The sequence below is a fragment of the Gymnoscopelus microlampas genome (assembly GCF_963454915.1).
Source record: "Gymnoscopelus microlampas genome assembly, chromosome: 10".
Classification (NCBI taxonomy): Eukaryota; Metazoa; Chordata; class Actinopteri; order Myctophiformes; family Myctophidae; genus Gymnoscopelus; species Gymnoscopelus microlampas.
Genome location: NC_139947.1, coordinates 36,270,130 through 36,281,478, shown reverse-complemented (window position 1 = coordinate 36,281,478; position 11,349 = coordinate 36,270,130). Strand labels below are relative to the sequence as shown.

Here is an 11,349-nt window from a genome sequence, read left to right as displayed (position 1 = left end):
TTCGATTTGACTTTATTGTCCCCGTGGGGACATTTTATCCTCTGCATTTAACCCAACCTAAGGAGCGCTCTGGGACCAACTCCAGCTGTAATGCCAGTACCTTGTTCAAGGGCACTGGCAGGAGTACTGTACCCAGCATGCATGTCTGTTGACGAAGGAAGAAACCGGAAGAGCACCCTGGAAACCTAACACAAACAAACTCCACACAGAAAGGCCACCTCTTCTTGCTGTGAGGCAACAGTGATAACAACTGTGCCAGCCATTATCATACCCACAAATACCACCCACATACCTACGCAAATATATGTCATACTTCATGGGCATGTTTTCATTGTCGTTATTAGTAAGACTTTAGTTATCGATCTTTCCTAAGGGCACCTCACACCATCCTGTGTGGGGGAAGGTTCTCCAACACATTTACACTCTCAAGCATTTTCTTGTGGTGGTTTTGGATGAGATTGTGCACATTCTTTGCAGTTTGTCATACACACATTTCTTTCCGATAGGAATCTCACCAACCCCTTAGAGCTCAGAGACCTCACCTATTTATCTGTCCCTACATAACCAAGGGGGGGGGGGTAATATTATCTAGTATCCCCTGTACTTCTAACTGAATTGTTTATATAGAAATTGTATATTATTCTAATCTGTTTGGTGACAAATTTGGTTGACATGAAAATTAAAGAGGAATTTATAAAACACGGGCATCAGTACAAGGGTCGTCACCAGAGGGGACTGTGAGGTGCAGTCTAGACGCTCAGCCTTTGCGCAAAATTCCTTTTCAGTTGAAGGAAGCGCAATTTGTACCCACTAACATAAGAGATTGTACATACTTTACACCTTTTAAGGTCCAACTATCAAACATGTGAAAATGTTTAAATATAGGCTAAAATGTAGGTTTTCTTTAGTGTCTTGTATTTTAGGTAAAAACTCGGCCTTTTTTACCATTGTTTTTTCTCTTTCAGTTTGTACCCTTTCAGTAATGTTTATATGCAGACTTTTCTTTGTAATGTTGCTTGTTTTCTGTATGGGGACTACGGATGGAAATTAGCATTCTTGCTAAATCTGGTGTATTTACGTGGCATTGTATGCGTGTTGTTCATTAATATGTGCTCTCTCTTCCAAATAAACGTATACATGTATAAATAAAGTAAACACTGGTTATATTATTTCACTTTTAAAGCAGTATCAATAATGTGTTAATAATAATCCAGTTCTCCTGCGCAGAAGACAACATTTCTACGGGTGGACAGCTAAGACGGAACGTCTACTTGGGCAGGGAAGATATTGCATTTTAAGCTGCTTCATCCAATAGTGTTCCTAGCCAAACGCAGGATCGAATAAATGTCTATATTGTATTAACATACTCTACCATACAAATATGTTTGTATTCATTCAAACAAGTTCCAGACTGTATCTTATTTTGTTTCCCTTTGTGTGCCACGTCCTCTTATCCTTCTCGTTGTTTTATTTTTCTAACATTGCCTACTAACCTGTCAGATTCGTGAGTCCGAGGTACCGCAGGCCATTGGAGCCATCCTTGGGGTAGTTGAAGAAAACCGACAGAGCAAATTGCTTTTCGTACAGGTTGTTCCCTCTGATGATCCGTAGCTGGTCCAGAGGGAACTTATGGAAGTTGTTCATGGCGATGAGGATGTACCCTGTCACCTCACGGATTGTCTGGGGAGGAAGCATCACCAATGTACTGTAACTAACAGTCTATATGACCAGGAAATAATAATAATTATAATAATAATAATAATAATAATAATAATAATAGTAAATTATGCAAGGTAAGCTTGGTAAGAAGTTGGAAACGCATGCCCCACTCGTTGTACCCGTCTGTCTGTCTGTCTGTCTGTCTGTCTGTCTGTCTGTCTGTCTGTCCCTTTTATGGCCATATATGGAGATTTCTGTATCTGTCTGTCTGTGTCCCTTTTATGCCCATTTACGGCCAATATGGCCAGTCTATGACGTCATATTGATGACATCAACATGCTCCATATATGGGGATTTGCGGATTTATCACTATTTTATATTATCGATCCGACCTACTTCCTACTTGGCACGTCACGCCTCGGGTCCTTGCCGATATGCACAGCGAGTTTGAAGTCGGTCGGTCGCGTATATGGGCATGTCCATATACTGTATGGGCATAGCAGTTTGATCAGCGGTTCTGGACAACCAGATCACCATATACAGTATGCCTACAGTAAATATGGGCATAGACTCGAGATACGTGAACAACAGACAGACAGACAGACAGACAGATGGACACACAGACGGACAGAGATTTCACACATTTATAGTAGGATTTAATATTCATAAGTGGAAGTGGCCATGCCAAACTGTGTACATTTTCTAAATTAAACTAAACACCACAGCACTGTCTTGTAATATTAGGCTATAAACAAAAAGCCATTAGATCTTGAATTAAGATCTGTGGTGATGTTCAAACTTTCTTTCCCTTTCTTTGTATTCTTTCAGTTTAAGTGACAATTGTGACTGTGCTTCTTCCTTTTGTTGTCTTCAGCACTTTCCTCTTTAACAAAAGAGAAGACTACACAGTAAAATCCAGAGTATTAATTTAACCGAGTGTAAAAATGGACCCAAAAGGGTCCACTTTTACTAATTTACCTCTGAGAGTGTAATAAAAATAGAGCCTCATGGCCATGGGCCCACTGAGTTAAATTAACACTCTGGATTTCACTGTGTAGTCAGCAAGACTTGGCATAGGCTTGTAAGCTTCTAGCATAAAGGAATGTCCCATTACAGGAAAATAGAGAGCATGCCGAATACTATGCCCTGCTTTTGATGCAACTCTCATACAAGCTCTTACGTGACCACTGTTTTTCTCAATAAGAGACAGCCGTGGCAGTCATAATATAATTTGAGTTATCTCTCTGGATATTACACAAATAATGACTGTGGATCCTCTCCATCCTCACATAACTATATAAACCACTGGTTCTCAAACACCCCCATTTGAAAAGATTTTGTGCCAGGGGGTAGATTTTTAAACATTTGCCAACATGTTTTAAAACAGTTTAGGGTGTTTAAACTGTTCCTCATTTTGCTAGGGACCCCCGGGACACCCTCAAGGACCCCTGTGGGTCCCCTGACCCCACACTGAGAACCAGTGTGCTCTAAAGTCTAAACCAATGTTTAGAAACCTACATTTCAAGGTCTCCCCTTAACTCTGACAGTATACAAATGGAACCAAATGGACCCGTTAGGGTTCATTTGGTTACATTTGTATACTGTCAGAGTTACAGACTTGTAAGGGTCAATTTAGAACCGCCTAAAGGAACCCAGAGAGTTCGTGGAATCCACTTTGAGAACTAGTGCTCTAAAACGACCCTAGAGCAGGAAACATATATAAAGGCCTACTGTAAACATAATACACATATAAAAGCATTACCCCGAGGAAGGAAAAGTCCCAGTTCTTCTCGATATGAGTGATCTCCAGGTTGCCCATGACGATCTCACAGCCGTTGTAGCGGTCTTTGATCATGTTGTACTGGTGCACCTGAGAGCCGGTGAAGCTCAGGCCATTCTGGGTACCGGAGCACACCACTGACACACGCACACACACACGCACACGCACACACACACACACACACACACACACACACACACACACACACACACACACACACACACACACACACACACACACAGAGGAAAAAGATAAGGATAAGGATGAAAAAGGATAAGGATGAAAAGATACGGTAGCCTCATAGCGTAATTGCCTACGTAATAACTTTAAGGTTTTCAGAAAAGAAGAAAATAAAAATCACTATCTGCCTAAGTCATCGAGTTGAGTTCCTTTATCTATAACTGCCTAACTCTACTCTCAACACACTACTGATTCACCCTGCCTTATTGCCTATGTCCTCAGCCTGTCAGAATGCTTGTTACATTCCAAAAAAGTTCACTTAAAATGACTTAGGCAGACACAATAAGGCACAATGAAGCAGCAGTGTTAGGAGAATAGAGTTAAGAGAATAGAGAATTTGGTACAGAGTACAAGGTTGGAATAAGCAGCATGAACCTCTGTCAACTAACTAACAGGGTAAGTGGGAAAGTAAATAGAGTGCTGTCAAGGAATTAGGATCAATTATGTAGGCCTAATTGATAAACAAACAGAGTCAGAGGCACTTATTAGAAGGTGGTGATGTTGGTGCTTTAATACATGGTGGTCATGGGAGAAGTACTGTAGCTGTGTTGGTACACTGGCCTGTGGCACAGTAGTTTTGCCTCGAGTACAAGGAATCAGACCATAGTCTAAGAGAGACACCGTGGCTCTTAAAACATGCAAAATATCATATATCATAGGGCACAGAGATGAATAACTAAACATAAGATGAACAACATAATGTACTGGAGTAAAGGTTAGATGTAAATAACGATACTAACAACAACACAATTCTTGCTCACAACCAACAACAGGGTAAGTGGGAAAGTAAACTGAGTGCTAAGAAAACAAGTGTTACAAGGTAACTAGGATAGGTGGTGGACATCAAACCTCTAAACGACAACTGTGAAGAAGCAAACAACAAACATCAATCCACCTCTACATCTAGCTGTATATCTACACACAGGCTACACGCAGATGCATCCTACAGCTTGGGAGTCAGCACTCAGGAGGGAGAAGAGTCTCAGATGCCCTGAGATTGATGAAAGAAGTGTGCGTTAAGGCGTGTAGGGGCGTAAGTGCCATGCCCTTAGCCACCTTGCAGGTCATCACCAGGGTTATGCATTGAATACGAGCAGCAACTGTAAAGTGCCAACCTACAGGAGTGAGTGATCAGTGCAATAATATGTGCCTTATTATATCCGCTTATGGTGATTTGCCAACCAACTGAGAATATCTTAAACAAGGATGGTCTTTTCACAAGAAAAGCATTGCAGCTGTTAGAACAAATTGGTCAAGACAGTGCAGTGTCAACAACAGCTTTAGAGGACAGTGTGAGTGTAAATAGCAATCTTACTTTCCAGCCACCACATACATACTTACATACGCTAAATCTTATTTCTATTTTACTCATTTTCGTTAGCTTTTTTACCCCTTGATCTCCCCAATTTAGTTATTATGCCACTTGATTCCTCTCCACACACAATTCTGTGTGTTGTCACTGCTGTTGTGTTCTACAGGCTCACCTGCTGTTGAGGAGCCCGCACTGGGAGAACATATAGCATAACCTACTCCTTCCCGAGTCCCGCCCAACACTCCCCATTGACAGGTGCCGCCCCCAGCCCATAGTATGTGCCCATGCGGTTACAAATATCACCCTCCCCGCCCGGCTTCCAGTAAACACTGTTTCCCAAACAGTGGGTCGGGACCCATGTTTTTATGGACCCATTTTTATAGGTCGTGAGTAAATATCACCCGTTTTTTTCGTTTCCTACATATAGAAAATATATTTATATTATTTCAAAAGATTTAAAAAAGTTAAAACAAAAACATCACAACTTTTCATCAATTAAAATATTCCAACATTTTTCTAAAGTATTTCATAAATACAATTTAAAAATCAAATCATTTCCATAAATAAATGAAAAACAACGTTCAAGCTCACAACGCGTCCCTTTGTGCCGCGTTGTGAGCTTGTAGATCTGCTATTCCCACTAGTTTGGGTCTCGGGCAAACGTCTAATTTCTCTTTCGGGTCTTGAGCTAAAACGTTTGGGAACCACAGGTATAGACGCTCGACAAAGCAACGTCCCTACATTCTGGGGGGCGAACATTCGGTCAAAATAGCTGATCTATACAAGCATACATCGCCTTGCGTTGGGACGCATCGTGAGCTTTACCTCGGCTATTTTGTATAGACCCCTGGGGGACACCGGTCAACAAAGCATATAACGGTCTACGTCTACGCGTCTATTTTTCGGCTGTGTCGTCTGTTGTGTCTGTTGTTGTGACTGCTGCTGCGTTTGATGCAGAGCAGGGGTGGGCAGGCAGGCCATAACCCCTTTACATGGAGTAGTGCAGGCCTGGGGCCGAAGAACTGAAATATGAGGACAAAGTACCGCATTGTGATGGCACTATAAATGTGGACAGTGTTCCAGTGAGTGAGCAGTGATGCAGTGTCAGACACTGCTGCTGTGTGTGTGTGTGTGTGTGTGTGTGTGTGTGTGTGTGTGTGTGTGTGTGTGTGTGTGTGTGTGTGTGTGTGTGTGTGTGTGTGTGTGTGTGTGTGTGCGTGTGTGTGTGTGCGCGTGGGGTCTACGATGCTGCTGAGATCATAAGGAACAATGGGACATGTGTGAGAAGTACATTCTGGCAGCGGGAAGGGAAATATCGTGAACGGAAGACACACATACTATCTCTTATTGAACAACATGGCAGTGGCACTGCCACATACCCAGTGTAGTCGCTTTATGCACCTGCAGTGGTCAGTGCACACGTTGTTTCTCCTCATTAGGGCAGGGGTTCAAAGGGAGTTTGTAATCAACTTTTAAACTAAATGCCAATTCACTTATTGATTCTGAATCCTTTTGAATCTCTTGTCAAATATCTGGGGTAAACAGTCAGTTAGTGGACAACAGAATACTATTTCTCTGTGCACTTGGAGACAATACTCTTTCAGTGTTCTAGAACAACAGAAAGTAATTCAATTTCAACGTTAAAGCATGTAGAGCAGACTTTTGATTTGGAGATTGAAGATTTGATTTGAAGTAGATTTGTCTGACTGAGTAAATTCAAATAATTTACCTACTTTGAAGAGTTGCCAATACTACATGTGACCATCGAAACTCCAACCCTATTCATAAAAAAGTGACCCAATCGCCTTTGCAAATCATAAAGTTGAACAACTTCACTTGATATTTGAACCCTTACATCCTTCACTCAGGTAAACAAAAGCAGTGCAGATCACTGTCATATAGAGTGCTGAATGCTGGCAGGGAGGACGCTTTAAAGATAAAAAAGCTCTTACACACTGTACAAAGTATGTAATCCATATCTTAGTCCACTCATTCATTTACGCATGTTGTTCCTAAGCAAATATTGGCTCTGACGAGGAGTGGAAGTTGTAAGGGAACTTACAATGCCGCTTATCTGGGAGAGAACACAGTGATTCAGGCTCAAAAGCCCTCGGTAAACACACAGATGGGTGTGGACTGCCAAGAAGCAAGATAAAAACAGACCCCCAAAAGAAGAATGTAGCTACGGCCAATTAAAAAGCAGCTATGCACAAATGGAACACACACATGCACACACGCACATACATAATGGCTTCCACAGGTTTTTAAATGCCATGTCATCCAACCTGGGTATAGGGCTTTACAATCAATTTCAGCGTATACACAACGCAAATACACTGAAGTGCTTGTGTAATCCATAACAAATTAGAAATGACAACAGCCTGCAGTAACTGGCTCACTGTCGTCATTCAATAAAATTAAAAACTAACCACATAATGGCACTTTGGACTGTAAAACTGTAAGGTCAACAATGAACAGGTGAGGTGAGTGGGCGAACAGTGTGACTGGCAGCGTGACACACCTATGTGCTACAGGAAAAGAGCAATAAAACGTTTTATTTGTCTGATTGTTAAGTCACCACACCAGAGTATTACAGGTGTGCGTGTCGTGTGTGTGTGTGTGTGTGTGTGTGTGTGTGTGTGTGTGTGTGTGTGTGTGTGTGTGTGTGTGTGTGTGTGTGTGTGTGTGTGTGTGTGTGTGTGTGTGTGTGTGTGCGTGTGTGCGTGTGTGTGAGTGAGCGTGAAAGAGAGAGAGATAGAGTGATGGTGACTAACATGAAGATGACATGAATGAAAACCAGTTTTGTAAAGTAACTAAGTACATGTGCTCAAGTATTGAGTAATTTTGAGTTATTATACTGTTATTTTCTGTACTTTAACTTCTACTCCACTACATCTCAGAGACAAATATTATACTTTTACTCTACTACACTTGAAAACTTTAGTTACTAGTTTCTTTGTAGATTGTTGTATTATGATTACAAAACATACATTAACCACTTCAGCCCTATGTACATTTCGGCCATTTGAAAATAGCTGATCTACAAGCTCACAATGCCTCGTAGTTTTGCAATTTTTTTGTGAGCTTGTAGATCTGCTATTTTCAAAAGATTGTTATACATTTGAAAACTTGAAATGGGACATTTCTGCATATGGAGTACTTTCTACTTTTGGTACTTTAATGCTTCTGTACTTTTACTGTATTGCAGTATTGATACTTTTACTTAAGTATGATGAAAACATATTTGCTTTAGCCTAGATATATTCGAACATATAGCCTATATTTCAACACAGAGCATTACATCATTTGGTGATTTGTATGGATAATAACAGCACGAAGAGCTACAGCTCATAAGTTGTTTACATTACCAGATCATAAAATGATGGTCGCATCTCTGGCAATAGAAGCACTCTATGAATCACCTACCCTCATGGGTCTGAGACGAGATGGTCTTCAGGTGGCAGCAGACAAACAACACACACAACAAGGTCGTTCTTCTCCGAGGGTCCATGTTGATGTTGATGCCCATTCTAGCTGTCAGAGGCATATTATCATGATCTATAATTATGGATAGTTCAGAACTCTCTCTGAACTTGGTTTTGAGAATAAATTAGCGTCTCTCTCGTCAAGCCTACTGTATATCAAGTGTGTAAATGTTATATTCCCAGGGCTCTCAAAAAAAGAAAAAAAGAAAAAGAAACCACAATATCCGGAGCTAAAGCGAAGATTAACGCGTCAAATGTTTCCTCTAGACGGGTTTAAGAGGAGGGAGCGACAGTCTGATCTGAACAACATAACAAGTGGCAGACAGTCTTCAGTCTTTCACGCTGAGCGCTGCTCCCAGGCGGCCAGTGCTGATTGGTCAGGAGGAGTCCAATTAATTTACCAATCAAAGGTCGTCCCTCTTCTCTCTGCACAGTAGATGTTGCTGTAGATCCGTGATTCTTGTCATTTTCTTTTTGTCCAAGGGCCTCGTAGTTTGATAGGCATTGTTAGACCAGTGTTTCCCAAACGGAGGGACAGGGCCCATTTTTGGGTCGCAGACCCATTTTATGGGTCTCTTTTGAAAAAAAAAATGAAAAAAAAAATCATTATTATGTCAAAAGATTTTCTAAATTCTTAAAAAATACAAAAAGGGGGGAAATAAATAATATAATAATAAATAATAAATAATTCCAGATTTTTTCAAAAAATAAAATACAAATATCCATGAATCATAAAACCCTAAGAAATAGTGAAAATAGCAGATCTACACGCTTAGAACTTGAGATGTGAGCTATTTTCATTACTAAACATTGCTTAGGTGGTTAATTAATATGGATACATTCTTCGGTAAGTTTGGGTCCCATGCAGGGAGACACCAAATAATATATTTTGGGTCTCAGCTGAAAAAGTTACATTAGACCAGGAACCCTCATTGATACAGTATTTACAGTGTGTTATATACAGTATTTTTAACTGGGAGTCAGACTACAAAAAATAAAAAGACAACTGTTGGATGTTAATGATTAGGTTTTCTTCGCTTTTATAGCAAATAAAAACACAATCACTCAAATTATCACAATGAAACAAAAATACATAACAACTAGGCCTATATAAACCATGAAAATCTACTATTGACAGGTTGTAGTCCAAGTTACAGTATTTTTGCCAAATGGCGCACACTTCTTTTGTTGAATTCTTTTGTCAGATACAAATTGTCAATACAAATATCTATCAATCAATCAATATAAATAAACATTACAATGCTACTCTTCTTTATAGGCTACCTCTTTCTGCATTATCACAGTGGTTCTAAAAGTGGGTCTGGGGACCCCCAGGAGTCCTTGAGGAAGTTCCAGGGGGTCCCCTGCTAAATGATTGATAGTTAGGAGGAACCAAATGTACCCTGGCAGGTCTGTAACTCTGAGAGCGCACAAATGGAACCAAATGGACCCTTGCGGCCCCATTTGGCTCCATTTGTGCACTCTCAGAGTTATGGGGGTACATCCATGGCCTAATAATGCATACCATCTGGGGGTCCTTGAAATGAAAAAGTTTGAGAACCACCATCAGAGACTAGTCATGGTTCACATGATGCTCGTCTGCCTCATGTTTCAGGGCATCAGAGACGTGATTTCCACTTGTTCGCGCAGAAAGTCTTTATCTATGTGCAGTTATTTTGGTTGTTTGCTGCTGCATGTGGAAGCAGTGCTACTGGCTGCCAGTCATTCGCAGGGCTCTGAGTGGCTGCACTGTTCCCCTCTAAAGAGCAGTATTGTCCCCCAGCCCTGTCAACTGGTTAATCACTTCTTTGATGCGTTTGGGGCAGCCCGTCACAATGGACACATTGTCAATTGGTCAAGTGACTTCTGATCCCAAACAAGAACATGCTTAATTCGACAAAATGGCCACAGAGCAATAAGCATTCCTACGCGTAGGCCTGTAGTCATACACATGAAAAGGGACATGTGAATGTACAAATGAGGAGATGTTACTAAAATTCATCATTTTGTTGAGACCAGATGCTGCTTCTAGCCTACTCTGTTATCACACTTTTGTGTTTTCAGATAAATAAGACCCTGTAATGATTTAATGATGTAATTACACAAGTGACTATTATCCTGATTATTAAATAAATTATCATGATACATTTGTTTATGTTTGTTAATTGCATTAGGTCTGAATATATCTAGTCTTCCTCTGAAAAATCCAGCAACAGGCCAACAACAAACCTCCAAAAGTAAAACCTGCCAGTGCCAGCAGTGAATTATTTTTCCATTAGAAGAATAGTACAAAACATTGTCCATTAATCTGGTGGGCATCCAACATAATAGATTGCTGCCACCTAGTGTGTTGGAGTGTAGACAAGACAAGGCCCAGCCATTCTGCAGGAATACATACTGCTGTCTAGAAACATTTTAACTTTAAGAACCATGTCTGTCGTTCAGTTTATATTCCTCTGTCATTGTTGTTCACACATGGTCTCTTAACAGAATATCAAGGAGAGTGTAAACAGAGTAACGAATGACATGTCTGGTTAAAGGAGACAGAAACGGGACAGGGAACAGAAAGAGCATTGTTCTTTTGTCCCACTCATGAAGCAACTGCCACTACTTCTGTTTTTTATAACAGAATCTGGCATCCATCATTATGGTGTCAACTAGTGTTTTTTAGTGTGCAGAAATGCTCACCTATATCAGTGGTTCTCAATCTTTTTCATTTCAAGGACTCTCAGTTTGGCATGCATTAGGCCACGGCCCGGACCCCCATAACTCCTACAGTGTACAAAACCAGATGGACCCGTAAGAGTTACAGACCTTTAAGTGTTTGATTCCTATCAATAATCTAGCTGAAGACCCCCCTGGAACCCACTCAA

At 40.7% G+C, this 11,349-nt stretch overlaps 1 protein-coding gene across 1 annotated transcript in view; it reads right to left on the bottom strand.

The window, feature by feature from the left end:
* The window catches only part of erbb3b (erb-b2 receptor tyrosine kinase 3b), a 27,211-nt gene extending 18,446 nt beyond the window's left edge, over positions 1-8,765 (bottom strand). The window contains exons 1-3 of the mRNA XM_084069646.1: positions 8,418-8,765; positions 3,422-3,576; positions 1,494-1,680 (exon numbers count right to left, since the gene is read on the bottom strand). Coding sequence (XP_083925772.1) covers positions 1,494-1,680; positions 3,422-3,576; positions 8,418-8,538 — 463 coding nt within the window. The 5' untranslated portion in view covers positions 8,539-8,765. The remainder of the gene's footprint in view (positions 1-1,493; positions 1,681-3,421; positions 3,577-8,417) is intronic.
* Between the last annotated feature and the right edge of the window lie 2,584 nt (positions 8,766-11,349).